General features: G+C 31.4%; 1 protein-coding gene across 4 annotated transcripts in view; it reads left to right on the plus strand.

Annotated features, from left to right (window-relative positions):
• LOC145243507 (sprouty-related, EVH1 domain-containing protein 2-like) overlaps positions 1-17375 on the plus strand; it is a 275916-nt gene that overhangs the window by 178953 nt on the left and 79588 nt on the right. For all 4 annotated transcript variants that reach the window (XM_080106470.1, XM_080106472.1, XM_080106473.1 and 1 more), the window contains exon 3: positions 10738-10906. In XM_080106470.1, coding sequence (XP_079962596.1) covers positions 10738-10906 — 169 coding nt within the window. The remainder of the gene's footprint in view (positions 1-10737; positions 10907-17375) is intronic.

Here is a 17375-nt window from a genome sequence, read left to right on the forward strand (position 1 = left end):
ATTGTAATACAGCTTCCTATGCCAGTAACTTATTTTTAAGAACTTCAGATTTGTGGAACTCTCTTTCTGCTGACTGTTTTCCTCTTACCTATAACCTTAATCTTTTCAAAACTAATGTCAATAAGCATCTTCTGTCTTTTCAATAACCCTCTTTCATTCTTGTTAGTTTCTTACATCAAGTGGCTTTACACCTTGTCTGAAGCATCTATAATATAAATCTCACCTGTCTGTTTAAATGTATGTATGTATATCTGCCTAAAACTTTCGACAGAGGCGACGTATTTTCACAAAATCAGTATCGTTTTGAAGCTTGACCCTTCGGATGACAAATATCGAAAAATTGTCTAAAAACATTAATTTCTTCACGCTTAACTCACTGGACACTTTTTTACAAGGAGGGGTCGCTTTTTTCTTTGCTGATATTTTCGATTGACTAGCCTTAATTTAAACCGTCACCATTTCCGGTTTGGTGATGGACACAACGGCAAAGACGTCACGTTTTTTTTTTATGTTATTTTTCTCCTTCGCGGTACGGGTTCGAGCCTGCCTGTCTGTTACCACTTTTTTTTTTTTTTTTTTGCTCAACACACACCTCCAAACACCTGGGCAACGCCGGGCACCCTGGCTATTTTTCCATAAAAATCAAAATATTTTGCTCCAGATAAAAACGCATTATTTCATCAATATCAAACCGCTTCCAATATTTATAAATTAATATTTCGTTTATAGAAGGATTTTTTTAAAGATATTGAAACTTGAAAATTAATTTAAAAAAAAAAAATGTTGGTTCTTGTCCAGAACTTTCTATATTAAAAAAAACAAAAATGAAGAAAAATCTTTGATGTACATACCTATGACGAAAATATCATATTCTAAAAATCACGTAAATTGATCAAGTAGTTTTATTTTAAAATTAGAAAATAATATTTTATAAGTAACAGAAAAGCTGCTATCTTGTATATTTTGAAACCAATTTATGTAAAAAACGAAAGATTACTCAATAATTCAAATTTGCTAGTGTTTTGTAATGCCTACGAACTCCCATTAATTGCGTAAGAATGGTTTTCTTTATATAAATAATGTGGTTGTTAAAATGATTGTATTACAATGTTTCTTTTATTGTAACACTCATAAATGAATATTAAGTTTGTTTTTTAAACTTTAAAAATAAATTGTTTTTGGATGAAAATTAAAAACAGAATTGAATTTGTGTCTCAATTTTATTTTGGATGAAAAAGAAAAAAAAAACGATTATTTACTTTAACGACATATGTCTCAACAAATTAATTTGCTGCTGCCAGACGACAATGATAGAAAAAGTGATTTTAAGCAAATTTTAAGGGCATTTCTAGTTTACGTTTCTGATTTTTTTTTATTATTTGGATTCTTCAAACTTCTGTTCCCATCTTGAGTATTATTTTCACAATGTTTCAGTTGATGTAACCTCCGACCTTCGTCGGGTGTATCTCATCAAACTTGGGAATCAGTGGACTCGTACCGTAGCGGATAAAGTACTTAGTGATATTCAGTTGTAAAGTTACACTCTTCTGGAGGTTGAAGGTTCAAAACACAATTGCGAATTACTTATGACTTATACCCAGTCATGGCTGACAGAACAGAAGCATGCTATCCTTATGGATTAAATACAAGATACACCTAAAGAAGGTTGGACGTGGCACCAACTGAAACATGAAAACAAGACTCAAGATGAGAACAGTAGTCCAAAGAATCCAAATATGAATTTTATGGTTTGTATAATTACAGTAATAAAAAGAAAATCAAGGTAAAATCTCAATTCAATTGCTTAATTGTATTTACAGAAAATTTTAATCCAGAAAATATTTGGCACGCTGTTCGTTCTTGGTGTATTTTGGTCAACATTTTTTAGCTATTTCCGTAGCAGGCTTGTTTCCTGATTTTGTTTCATTTGTAAAACAGTCTTGTCCAAAATGTTTGGCCAGTTTCATGATAGAGGTTGTTCTGCTGATTCTTGTTTTCTGATGTTCATGTACCATTATGAAGTTTGAATTCTGGGAGCTCTCCAGATATTGCCGGGTGCTCACAATAGTGGCACAATGTTGATGGTCAATCTCTAAGAGACCTATACCTCCTGTTCCTCTAGGCAGACACTGATTTTTTTTTATGTTATTTTGTACAGTGTCAACATTTTTCCTTGTTTTAGTGTCTTATCTGTTTGTGTCCTTTTGTGACCAGTGAGCAGTGCCAAGTCTGTAAGCTATATAGACTTATATGATTAAAAAAAAAAAAAAGAATAGTATTTCAAATTTTAGGGAAAATAAACAAAAAATTTTCGTTTCAAGCTACTGTACTTTTTTTTTTTTTTTAAATGGGCTTCAAACTATTTTTTGGTGTTTTATGATTACTGCACTATCGATTTCAAACTGCAGATTTAATATTTACTTTTAGTGATACTTAAGCCGATACAATTGAAAACAGTCAAAAATGGTTTTGTTATATAGTGATAATTCTAAAGGTGCGATAGATGAAAATAGAACTCCACTCCTTAACTTTTGCATTTATCTTAATGGTACCAAAAGACTGGCAATCAGTTGACCTCAGAATTTTTCTCAGATTTGAAATCGCCTTTATAAGAATTAATTAGAATGTTATCATTGGTCGATTTACTGGTGAGCAAATTTAATGAAACATCGAATTTTGATGTTATACATTTAGTTAAAAGATGTTGTACCAACATTATTAAAGATATTATGCAAAACCTGCAGGTCATCATTTTGCAACTGCAGTCAAGATGGAGTTCGGTAAACTCCATAATCTTCTCAATATGGCTCTTAACATGTGCGCATACCACTACACACATTAGAAAACAGGTACATACACTACCTACATACAGCACCTTGCTAGTCCCAAATGATCACCCATATGTTATTGGCCAGGCTCAGCATTGCTTATGTTCAATGATCTGTGAAGAACCAGTGTGTCAACATAATTGATTTTATACTCCACGATGTGGCTTCCTTCAGTCTTGACAGACTGTGGATACCCACTGTAAGGGTGCCTGTGCGGTAAATTTGTGTGGCAAGAGTTGCGCAGCCTCCAACCACATCTCTCCTGAGTCAACATTGTTGCATACCAGTGGCAAGTGGAGGTACTGGACGACTGGAAACAATGCCGAGATAAGCAGAGATCACATACAGCGCCTAGAATTCCCAAATGGTCACCAATCTGGTACTAGCTAGGCTCAACATTGCTTAGCTTCAGTGATCTGGTAAGAACTGGTGTGTCAACATGATTATGCTGTATACTATACTGCACGATGTAGTATTTGCTTAAAGTACCATCGAAGTATTGCCCAGTTTCAACATGGCTTAACTCTGGTTATCTCATGAGAAACCAGTGTCAACATGATTAAGTCATAAAAATCACACGTTGCTTTCTGGAGGTTTTGTCGATGAAAACAATGATAAATATGCATTAGCTAGATGTGAGATTTTGAATTGCTATTTGCAGACTCTTTTATTGAACTTGTGGGAAGAATCAAGCAGATCTCAAAATTTAGATTCATTTTTTTTTTTTTCTTGTCAATAGGATATATTTTTGAAACAAATTGTAAGAAAAGATTTAAAAGCAAAATAGCTTATAAGATGAAATTCGATGCATTCAAAAATAAGGGTCAGAAAGATAAATTTAGACATTTTGGGGGATTATCGGTATAGAATTTTGTCTCTATATTGATTTTATGTTTTGGGCAATTCATAAAGGTTGCAGCCATATTAGAACGCAAGAAAAAAAATCTATTTAGGCATTAAAAGTATGTTTTATGTTTTCGATATATATTATAAATGAATAATTATTTCCATTAAAAATTCCAGTTAGTATTATGCATCTAAAATTGAGAAAATCATGCTTAAAAAGTGTCTGTTATGTGAAGCCAAAGCAAAACTAAATGGCTATCAAATTTGACCTGCTGTTGTATTTATCAAACAATGAAACTTGAATTTAACAGTGTAGGGGTGGGATTTTGCTACTTGTTGGGTTTGTTAGGAGTATTTTCGTCGAGAGGGATATTAGTGCTTTGAGTTCGTCAAATTACTTTCTATTAATACTTGTAAAAAAGGCACAAGGATACCCCATTTTGGCAATGGGACAGAGTTTGGAGTTTAGCTGACAGTGCAGGATTTATGAGGTTGGCAACTCTTTTTAATCCTGTCGGGGAGTGAGACATGAGTGGCAGACGCATCAGCCCAGATGTGGCCGGAATACTCTATGCATGGGCGAATAGTGGCTTTGTTGAGATACAGGATACTCTCAGTTGTGAGGAACCTTCTAGCATGGTAGAGAGAGCCCACCTTCCTCACTTGGAAATTACCACAATGTATTTGTTCCAATTCATGTTGTCTGTGAATGTTAAGCACAGGAGCTTTAAAGAAGTACTTTCCGGCCGTGTATCATTAGCCATGGCAATCAGTGGTTGAAATGGTTTCTTGTAATTCAAACTCTGCTAGAAATGAAAAATCTAGTGTTGTAGCCTTTACAACTAAATTATTAAATCTTTGTATATGTTTAGAAAAATCGAAAACAAAATAATATTAAAAGTTCACTGCACCCAGGGCAAAGTTGGGTAGCTGCAGCTAGTATATATATATATATATATATATATATATATATATATATATATATATATATATATATATATATATATATATATATATATTATTTTGTTAACGGGTGTGGGGAGTGAGATGAGAGGCAGGTTTTGGTTTCTGTCAGGTACAGTGATTAAAATAAGTATTCCCTCCCCTCTTCCCCAGTATTTATTATCTCTGAGTCATTCATGATGCTAACCTGGTTTAAGAGTAACCCTTCACTTAGGCTGTTCATTGCCAACTAGAAAATTGATATCTTCCTCCATGAAGGAGTTCTGGCCATCTTGTGTGTGTGTGTGTGTGTGTGTGTGTGTGTATATATATATATATATATACTAGCAAAAGTACCCGTCGTTGGCTGGGTTCAAAAACAGCCTACAGAAAATGGACTCTGATTTATGAAACTATGATAGGTTATGGAAAGGAAGGGTTGTAAAGAGATAGCTTCGAATTTGGGGGTATCAAAACCAAAGCAAAATATGATGAAACTAAAAATAAAATAGATAAACCCCATAATTTATTATACCATACTTGTTCACACTGAAGCACTTATTCTGTGGATCTATATTAAAAAACCTTGTTAAACTTTGTGACATATTTCCATTCTATGGAGGTCAGGCGCGAACGAACACGCCATAATTTTATTATACCATATTTCTTCAAACTGAAACATAATTATCAAAGTATACTTACGCAGATAGATATGAAAAGTCTTTATTAAAGTTTGTGCCTATTTCCATTCTATGGAGGCCAGCCGCGAATGCAGACCCCACAATTTTATTATACCATCCCTATTTAAGTTAAAACATGCTTATCAAAGTATTATTATGTACAATTATATCAAAAACACTTATAAACGTTTTTTTTTTTAATTTTTATTTTCATACTTTGTGGACCAGGCGCGTACGCAGACCCCACAATTTTAATGAATCATCATTATGCCAGATCAAACATACCCATTCCTGTGTCTCGATACATCTTCTATCATTATGTGTGATCAGTTTTCTATAATAGTCAACCATATAGGAGCTTATTCGTGACCAGACACACACACACAGAAGTTCAGCTTTATATTATAGATATATATATGTGGTGTACACACGTTTATAATATACTGCTTCACTGGGAACAGACATTCATTTTTATGCTCAAAAAAAAGGTTCAGTTTTATTTACCATGCAAGCATACAATGGTTTCAGCCCTTTTCTGATATTTTTATATATACAAGGAGTGTTCCAAAAGTAATGTCTCCTATTTTTTTATTCTACTCGATTTGATCAGAGGGAATTGCAAATTGCATTGTTATGATGACTGAACTTATGCATTCATCATATGAAAGTTTCATTTCTTTGTTGCAGATATTGACGGTGTGAGACTCTGAGAAAGCAGCCCCTGTCATGGATGTGCATCCGAAGCAAAGATGAGTCATTGAATTCCTCCATGCAGGAAAAATTGAACCCATCAACATTCACCGGCGCCTGTTAAATATTTATGAAGCCAGTGGAGTTGATGTCAACACAGTTAGGAGATTCATTCATTGATTTTAGAGTGGCATCAGATGTGAGTGGCATAAAGCGCTCCAGACGCCCATGCATAGCCACCACCTCATCGCTGGAAAATGTGTATTGAGAATGGTGGTGACTATGTAGAAAAATAAATTCTGGAGCTCAAAAGATCACTTGTGCTAATGGTATCATTCTCGTCCTCGTAGCTCTTCAATTTTTTTTAATCAAAGACCAGGAAGCATTATTTTTGGAACAATTTTCATAGTTCTCTGCATCTATTTTTTTATTATTTTTATATCAACGGCGTATTCATTTGCACTAAGAATACACATAAAAATAAACAACAAAGTTACATCAATTTAGAGATAGATTTCTTCACAGACAGTTTCATACATTCACAATTTGAAAGTTTCTTTTTATTTTACTGCCACCTACATAATCAAGAATCATCAGTATAAATATTTTACAAGTTCTACAGGACAATTATCTATATTAATTAATAACATAGTATCTTTAATGTACGTATGTATGTGTGCCACGGTTTCCAGATTATAAATTATTCAATCAGGAGATCCTATTTTTTTAAAAAGGAAGATAGGTGATAACATGCTACGAACATTAAATTAGTATATATATTTACTAATTTAATGTTCATAGTTTCTTATCACCTTCTATCCTCCTTTTTAATAAATAGGATCTCCCGATCACCAAAGATACAATGTAAGTTTTTTTATTTTTAATGATGTTGCTTTTGGGCCTTACGTGAAACTAAAATGTGCCTTTGTTTTCTGGCTAGGATCCAAGGGTACTATCTGTTCTGTCTAGCAATGATATAATGATATCATGGAATTTCCATTTGCGCTGGCCATCCATACAACGAAAATATGTCACAGACTCTTATAAGGATATTAGAGATAAACTGTAATAACCAGATATATTCTGACACTACATTAACCAGATTACTTAAATAAATACTTTTACAGTTTTAACAAAAGGGCTACAATAATATCGCAGGGTCTCCATTCTCGCTGAACATCCACAAAATGCCCAGCAGCCAAATATTACATATGAAAGATGCTGCTGTGGAATTTCCACAGGTCCTGCTAGTTTTAATGTTTTATAAGTTTTACAGGACAATTATTTCAACGAAATAGATGTTCATATGCTCTGATGTTACTTTTCTTTTATATGGGCATAACATTATCTGCTTTTATTTCCATAGTAATCAATCATGCAGTATTATTAAAACTACCAACTTTCGGTAGTTAATAGAGTAGGGCAAAAAATGTTTCCCTACTTTATGTAAACACTTAAAGACCTTCACACATCTGTGTAAGAGGGTTTGTCTGTTGATCTGTCACGTTTCAGTTTGAAATGGCATTTTCATCATGAAACGTACGATGAATGGATGCGTCTTTATAAAAGGATTTGTTTATCAGTCTGTCACGCCTTAAGTTTAGAAAAGACATTTTCATTGCTAAATACACTTAATGGACGCATTTTAAGAATGGTCTTGTCCTGCTCTTATGTATGGATAACTGTTCTTTTTCTTCGGAAGGGGTAGGCAGTAGAAGGCATTAACACTTTTAATATGAAAATCAACCATAATAATCTGAATTTAATATGTGTGTGTGTGTACATCTTCGCAGCATCCAAATAGCGTAAGGGTTAGAAGCGCTGTTGCCTAGGCGGTCAAGTCTCAATCCTGGCTTGAGGTAGTTGCTAGTTTAGCTGCCCTGAAGAGCTGTACTACAGCGAAACAGTCTGTCTGTGGATAGCTAAATACTCCCTATTTTGGGTTGAGCATATTGGTGAGCAAAATAACAAATTACTGCTAGTGTATAAAGCAATTCTCTTTGTGTAAACAAATAGAGCTTAGGCGTTTGGACAATATTTAAACATTGTAATTTCGCATACTCATCTTATCAGCAGCCAAATAGCATAACAGTTAGAAGCACTGACTGTTGCCTAGGCGGTCGAGTTTCGATCCTGGTTTGAGATGAGATAATTGCTAGTCTAGCCGTACTAAAGAGCTGTGATACAGAGAAAACATTCTGTGGATGACGTATATATATATATATATATATATATATATATATATATATATAATGGACAAATTAAAAAGGAACAAACCAAATTATATTTCCATTAATGTTTCGTTTTTATTTGATGACTTGTTAGTTATGGAATGAAATAACAAACTACCACTAGCGTATAAAGCAATGCTCTTTGTATAAATAAATAGAGCTTAGGCGTTTGAACAATATTTAAACATTGTAATTTTGCATACTCATCTTAGCAACAGCCAAACAGCATAACAGTTAGAAGCGCTGACTTTCGCCTAGGTGGTTGAATTTCAATCCTGACTTGAAGTAGTTGCTAGTTTAGGTGCACTGAAGAGCTGTGAAACAGTCTGTGGATGACATATATAAAGTAAATATTTGAAATACAATTCTCTAAATTAAAAATTTACAACAAATTTATTTTTTAACAAGGAATACAAATATTTAAAGTTTTTTTCTTTATTCCATGGAGTTTCAATGAATGGCTCATATTCTTGGGAAACGTAGTTAGCAAATTAATATTCATTAGTAGTTTATAAATTTTGCTGATTAGCACATGAATTGAAAAATAAAGTTTGTATAAAAATTTATAAGATGCCAAAATTAAAAGTATTACAAAATGAAGTCTAGACTCAATGAAGAAAAGTAGAAAATTTTCTCCTTACAGCAAGTTTTTTGGGATGTTATTTTATTTATTTATTTATTTTTTTTTTTTTTTTTTGCACTGGATTTTACCTTACTACAACTTTATATCATATGCATATATACAGGTGAACCTCAACTTTTTTCTTTACCTTGTATTTTGCAACCATGTTTTCATGACCTTGGATTATACTACCATGTTTCCACTTTCCTGTAACACTGTAATCTTAATACTATGACTCCTAGACAATGTATTTAATGTATAAAATAGTATAAAAATGTTTAATAATGTTTTTCCTTGGCAATACAGAATGTAAACATACCTGCTCTACCCAGGAGATAGAGCACTTTGCATCAAGTAACGTATACTACTTATTATATATGAAACTGTTATATTATAGCTCCTGGACAATACTATGTTCTTTGTCTAGTATACAACATATGACAAAAGGTTTTTCTTCTGTGCCAACCTGCATTTAAATGCACCTGCTCTATCTAGGACACTTTTGGATTACTATTCCTCTATCAATATTTATATTGAGCAGTTTGGATTATGGCATCCGGGCGACACCAACAAAAGACATAGAAGTTTGTTATTCCGGATAACACTGCCTTTGTACATAGCTGCTGATCACTTATGAAATAAAAGAGGGAGGCCTCTAGAGTACTATTAAAACCAACTTTCTTCCCATCTCTCGCCCTTTAACAGATAATGTTTTTTTTTTCTTTTAGTAAGGATTGAACTTGGGGGGGGGGGCTCGAGAGCGTTACTGAAACACCCAAATAAGATTAAGGAGACTTCTGAAACACTATCTAAACAAAATTTGGCCATTTCTGCATTACACGAATGGCAGCATTTTTTTTTTTTTTTTTTTTTTTTTTTTTTTTTTTTTGTGTGTGTGCATTTTACTTAACTGTTGACAGGTGGCGCTTCTTGGTCAACAAACAAGGGACAGTAACTCATACTTTTAGGGAAATTCTTCGGAAACTTTATCTTAAAACCTGAATCAAAAGTGACAATAAGTTGACCAAGTTCATTCATCTCATTCCATTCAAATTTATTAATTTAAAATTTAAAACTATAATATATTGTTGACCCATCAAATGTTCCACAAAAAATTTAAAACTACATTTTGTTTCAGTGACAATTTTACTTTAATTCAAAAAAAAAATCCAATGTTGCCTTAATTCAAAAATTGTTCCGTAAATATTTTCTTATCCAGACTTTTCAATAAATGTTTTTAAAATTATGTGTTGATACATTTTTTATACAATAACTGTTTATTGGGTTTTCATATATTTTTGTGTTTGGAAAAAAAATCTTGTTTGCTATTTATTTGATAAAAAAGAAATTGGAGTCATCGCCCCCTAACAATGCCGCCATCCATATAATGCGGAAGTGCCAAAGTTTCTTCCTCCTTTCTTTGAAGAGAAATGATGGCAATAATGACAATAGTTAAGAAATGATAATTGTTTCACCATCGATATCGATTAAACCGAAGGAGAGCTGTTTCCTCAATTAGAATTCCTGGACCTTGGAATAGACTTCAAAGCTGGGTAATAAATGCACCAACACAACAATTCAAAGTGATACTGGACAGATACTGGATAACTGTGTCCTCTTCTCTGTAAATTTTTACAACCTTTTCTCCATATGACATTGAAGCACAGTTTTTTTTTGGGGGGGAGGGGGGAGGGGGGCCTACTAAATTGAATTGCATATCAATTTTAAAATTATAATTTGAAAAAATGCTGAGTCATTTTCTGTCCTAAACACACCTGCTCTACCCAGGATATTGAACATTTTAGATTATAGCTCATGGCAGCACAGTTTCAACAGGTCTACTTTATCTTTTTTTTTATTATTTTGCTTTAATGTTCTTCTTTTTGGGTTCCTTTCAGGTGGTGCTCAGTTGTGTTATAAAAAAGGATATCCAATACACAGTGGTGAACCCAAAGTTCCACCACTGGCGGACGGATGATAAACGATTTGGGCTTACGTTTGAGAGAGCTGATGATGCCCAAGCCTTCGATCAAGGAATCAAACATGTGCTTACAGATCTCACAGAAGGTAAAGTGTGAAAATTATGATTGTCTGTCTCTTTCACTCAATCTATTATTTTAGTAAAGAACTTCAAAATGGAGATACTCATTTTTTGGAGGGTTTTCTTTTTCATTTTTTCACCCTCCCCCCCCCCTTTTTCTTTTTCAATATAGATATTTTTTTAAAATTATCGTCAATTTCTAAAAGCATGATTATTTGAAGAAAAACAAAACTGTTTATATAACTGGATTATTCAAACTACTTTTCACATCTGACTTGTTATTTTCACAACATTTCAGCCGACGTAACCTCCTATCTTCAGGTGCATCTTTTCAAACTTGCAAAACTATGCAAAATTTCAGTTTGAAATTTCATATAGGTTTCTGAGTTAACATAAACATGCACCTATAGGAAGTTATATCGGTTGAAATATTGTGAAAGTATAATACCCAAGATGAGAATAGTAGTCCAAATTATAGATCCATCTTAAAAATTTCTAAAACATAAGAAATATTTATTTTCGTGCAACGAGCATGAGGTGGTCATCTTTCTGTTATATTGTAAAATAGACAATTGCTTTCTAGTAACTGAAATCCCTATTTTATAAAACACTAGCAGACCACTCAATGTTGCCCAGTCATAAAATACACTTAAATATATTTTAATTTATGCAGATTTCATATTATAGAACCAATTTCCTATTGGTTATTATATTGTGTCCAATATAGAGGTAGTGATTTCAAAAGTTAAATATATATATATATATATATATATATATATATATATATATATATGATGACATGAACACCATCAGCTAGAATTGAAATCAAAACCTATAACTTTCCAGCCTTATTTGTTACCCTCTGAGCTGCATCCATATGCATATAAAAAATTTAAAAATAACATTGTTTAACCTATTAATGTATATTTGCGCATGCATAGAAGAGCACTTTAAGTCAACTTATGCCTGCCAAGTTCCTATTTTTTTTTTTTTTTTCAATTTTGATCTTTTAATGGCTATTTTTACTGACTAAAGTTCAAATCGAATTTGTTCCACAGGTCCAAATCACTTATCTATCAAGTTTCAATTCTGTAGACCAAAAATTGACAGGAGTTTGGTAAAAACCGTTCCTCACAAAGACAAACAAGATCACTTATATATATATATATATATATATATATATAGATAGATAGATAGATAGATAGATTGTTTTTACTGCCTTCATGTAGAAATGAGAAAATGTGCCTTCTATTATATAAAAGGGCAGTTGTCTGTATGTGTGTTTGTATATCAGTTAAAAGTAAAAAAAAACAACAAAAAAAACTTCAAAACACATACAAGTTGGTATATTTTTTAACGTTACCTTGAAATGAGAAAATGTTCCTTCTAGCACAGTGGTTCCCAACTACGATGCCACAGCACATCAGTGTGTCATGAAGAGTGCATATACTGAAATTACAATTTGCTATAGATGGAAAATAGTTTTCATATCAAGTGGAGTTGTTTCTATTAATAAAATACTGAATCACACATTATTACTTCTTACATTTTTACTTATGATGCTTATATTGATGCTTGAACGATAAAAAGAGAAAATAAAATGTTATATAAATCATTTGTTTAGATTGTTAGATATTTTAATTTTTTGCTAATAAACATTTGTAAGCGTCGTTATGTTTTTTAGCGTTAATCTCGTTTACAAAATTTGGTGGTAGGTATTTCTTGTGTGATATTTAAGTGTTGTAAATTAAGTTTTTAATTGGAGAAATTTAAAAAAAAAAAAATAAACAAAAAAAAACATGATTTGAATATGATAAAAATTCTATTTGATTCACGTTTTTGTTCAATTTTAGCTATAATTCCAATTCAATTATGGACAAGTTTCTAAAAAAAAAAAGGTGATAATAAATAATTCTATAACTTTATTAAAAAAACACAAAAGTTAACCGGCTATATAGTGATGATTACTTGAAATTAGGATTTTGCTGAACTGAAGATACATGCATTCCTTCTCTGATTCGTGTTGTGTGCAGCCAAATGTTGTCTAATAAAGTAATGGTTTCAAGTTAGATGAAAAGATACTAACCCTAATCTAGTATTCCAAATAAAATTTATTGTTTTATTGAAAGAAGAGGCTTTATGAGTAGAAAACATTGATTTTTTTTTCTGATAGATGTACCATAAAAATTTAAGGAATTCAATGTGCCACCATGTAAAAAATAAAATTTGGGAACCACTGTTGTATTATATAAAGGGCAGTTGTCTTTCTGTGTGTGTGTATGCCTAGCTAAAATTTAAAAACTACAAAAAAATACCTACAAAGTTTGTATTAGGTTCGTGCAAAAATGATGTCGTTTTTGATGTTCAACTATATATATATTTTAAAAAAAACGACATTATTTTTGTACCAACCTAATATTCTTTATAAGCGTTATCCTGAATAAAAAAAAAATAAAATATTCATTCTCTAGGTGTCAACTGGGCAGGAGTTTTCTTTCGGGTGGGATGGGAGTGAGCAGCTTTTCCAAGTTACTAGCAGGGGTACCCGGCGTTGCCCGGGTGTTTGGAGGTGTGTATGTAGGAGAGGGTGACCCTGTTTTAATATTATTAAAAAAAAAACACGGTGTTAAAAAAAATTGGAAAAAACAAAACAAAGCAAAAAAAAAAAAAAAAAAGGTGTAAAAGAGGAAAAAAAGTGTAGGTAGAAAGACAGACTCGAACCTGAAGCATCGAGGCTAAGGTGGAAAAAAATAGCCTGACACGTTACCCCTACGCCAAAAGACATTCAATTGATAACAGATAAAATTAAACCTTTAAAAACACTTGCAGGTGGTTTAAACTAACGTCAATGTTTTCTAGGTCAAACATGATGTCATTGTCGTAGTAGCTGGAGGAGAGAAAATAAAGGAAGGATTTTTTCGGCACCCCTCCTTGTAGAAAAGGGTCCAGTTTAGGGTGAAGGAATTAATGTTTTGGGCCAATTTTTCGATATTTATCATCCAAGATGTTGGGCTTCAAAATGATACGAATCTCGTGAAAATCCGTCGCCTCTGTTGAAAGTTTCTGCGAGACATACAAACACACATACATACATACACACATTTTCGCTTTTGTATATATATATAGATTATGTACTTGGAAAGAAAATGCAGACTAATTCCACAAGGAATCTGATATATAAATGAGTGTGTGTGTATATGGCCAGCTAGAGCGGAATGAATAGGTTGAGTAAAACAAGAAGAATATTTGAAAAGAGGAAGATGAAATCTGAAGAGGAGAAGATAGAAAGAAGCTTTGATAGAAATGTTACATTTTTAACCTGGTCAACTTTGTTTTGTTTTTTTATATATATAAATATCATACTCTATAAACATAGAAAAAAAGAAAAAAACAAAAACACTCCGGATTATTGCTATGTTTTTTCTTTTTATTTTTAACAACTTTTTTTTACATCACCAAAAACGCTGTTCCAAGGTTTCTTTTACTATTCTCTATAAAGTTAGGTACATGTCTTTTTATATATATATATATATATATATATATATATATATATATATATATATATATATATATATATTAGTGATGAAATGATTCCAATATTATTATCGATTCTGCACAAAATTCCCAATTGTGATACAATTACCAATTACAATTCTTCATAAATCTTTAAATATTTAGTATACAGTTGCTATTTTCCCCTGATTACCATAAAATAGGTGGCAAATGTGCACATATTTACTCAAACGTAAAAATACACTTTGTGTGTGTGGGGAGGGGGGAATCTATAGATTTTAGCATTAATGGTATTTTAAAATCAATAAATATTTATTATTTTATTATTACTACCAGCAGTGGAAGGTTTTAAACACCTATAAATGCCAAATGTGGGTGTAACAGTAAGCAGTAAGAGAGTATTCTATGTCAGGAAGTCGGAATGTTGCATATCACTGGTTAACCACTTTTTCTTACTTCTCCAGACAGGGCTCAATTTTAGTTATCTTACAGAGACTTATGATAATAAATATTAACTAGCAGAACCTGTAGAAATTCCACGGTAGTTGAAAATTTTTTAAACACATTATAAATAAAATGAATAAAATAAAACAAATAATGACAATTTTAAAACGCCTTTTTTTAGTAAATTCTTTTTTAAAGTTTTAAAGCTAAAAAGAATTAATTTTAAAAATTTACATTTTTTTTTTTTTCAATGAAAATTCAACACACCAGGCATTTTTTTTTCCTGAATAATTTTTAATATAAATTATGAAGGAATAGATGTCAGTTCACTTACACATTTTTTTTAATTTTAAAAAGAATCTATAATAAAAAAAAAAAAAAACTTAATCTCCTCTGAACATGACTTTTTATTTTTAAATTTTACAATAAAATAGCTAATTTGAAACCGTAAACAGACAGCCACATATATTTTTATTTAAATTTTTAAAGAGGGTATGGTTTTAATGATTTTTAATTGATAAAGAGCGACTATAAAGGGAGGTAATTCGTTTCCTATTAATTAAAGCTTGCGATGATGGTATTTTTTTTTTTTTTTTTTTTTTTTTGTGACACTGGATGCATGAACAAGTAAATTAATATTTAGATAAGAAGTGATAATTACTGCTTATTGAGAAATTCTAATCCAGTCACAAAGTCACCCTTAACTCCATGTGTGTATGTGTGTTTCTATTATAGGATTTACACCTAAATTAATGAACCAATCATTATGATTTATGGGATAATATATCCGATAAATCATAATGATTGGTTCATTAAGCAATATAGTAGATAAAATGATGACATTATTTCTTTCTTGCATTATCTCCTTACCGTCTCAATAAAAAAAACTGGTCAATATACATGTCTGTTCCTACAAAATATTTTTCATAATAAATGTTATTAGAGATCTAAGCCTCTAAGGAAACCTAACAAGCATTTCATAAGATTAACAAAATATTTACCTTTTGCTTTGCCATAGATTTGGCAGAAGCCAACAAAAAAAAAATGTTCAGTTGCATAAACTCTACCTGTATATCTTTTCTATATTTCTATGTATGATAATGTGTAGCTCAAAATGTTATTCTATGGGACGAATATTATGCTATTCATTAAGTCCTAGAGGTATAACAGTACACCTGAATACTCTACCAAGAGTTTTTATGTTATGTTCAGGCTAGATTAAAAAAAAAAAATGCTGAAAATCTAATATTCAATTTCAATTCAATATAAATATAACTGGTGGGGGGGGGGGGATGTGGTTACCAAAAGTACATTGACTGTTCACTTTCTAAAGAAAAAAAAATTCAATTGCTTGATAATTTTTGAATCCGTCTTGAAATAAAATTCCAGATCAAGGAAATGTTATTGAGGGCTTTACATTGCGAGTGAAACAGTTGCATTTGTGAGTGATTTTTCAAAGTGGCGACTAGAAATAATGAAACATTTATCTTTTGGCGATTGTGTTTCTTTCACTGACAATCTTCCAAAGCTCACTACTGAATGAAAAATATCTTTTCAGTTTTGTTTTTTTTTTTTTTTTTTGGTTTTTTGTTTTTTTTGGTTTTTTTTTAATAAAACGAACAAAGTCAAATTATTTAAACAAGAACAGTTTAATAGAACAATATACTCTTTTTAAAACGAAGTCTGTTTAAAAACATCTGAAGAAATCGGAATGTTTATACTTTCAAGTATCAACATAAAATTTGTTGTATTTTTAGAATTACATTTATTAAAAAAATCTTTATGATGTACATATTCATCACAGAACGAAGATGTCATATTCTAAAAATCATATGTGTTTGGCTAGTAACTTTTCTATTTGGCTAGTAAACGAAAATATTTAGTTGTCAAAGGTTAGCTAAAGATAAATTTGTCCGTAGAGCCCTGTTATTAACTCATCAAGTCCTGGAGTATTTAATTTTTTTTACTACTGAGTTGAAACTTTGCATAATGACTAAAAATAGGTTGGAAAAACACAAATTGAAAGGAAAAAATTATTTAGAAAGCGAAATAGGACACTGGATACATGTGATACATTTTCGAAATCAGAATAGCTATAAAATTTGCACATTATGGTAAGAAGCAAAGCAGATCACGCAAAAAAAAAGTTACATTACATTTTTGTCAATAAGTTAGTGGTTTCATACATAGTTGAATTTTAGAAAATTTCACAAGAATTTTTAGAGGATTTCAAAACTCTCAGAAAAAGTTGATGAATATAAATGAATTTTATCCTTTCTTCAGAGTAATTATACAGCAAGCAGTATTATATATTATCTTATAAGATAATATATAATACTTAATTCTTAAAAAAGAAAATATTTGGTGTCCTATTTATAGGTATTCTCCCTAGGCAGGTTGAAGAGAATATTATATTGACAAGCGGTCCCCAGTTGCAGTAGGTCTTAATGGGTTGATATAATTATAATTAATTTAAAAGTTATTTGATGTTTTTTCATTCTTAAACAAAACCAGTTTTTGGCTTGTCGAAAACGATCA

Source organism: Euprymna scolopes, chromosome 22 (assembly GCF_053919585.1).
Source record: "Euprymna scolopes isolate OS-2025 chromosome 22, ASM5391958v1, whole genome shotgun sequence".
NCBI classification, from domain to species: domain Eukaryota; kingdom Metazoa; phylum Mollusca; class Cephalopoda; order Sepiida; family Sepiolidae; genus Euprymna; species Euprymna scolopes.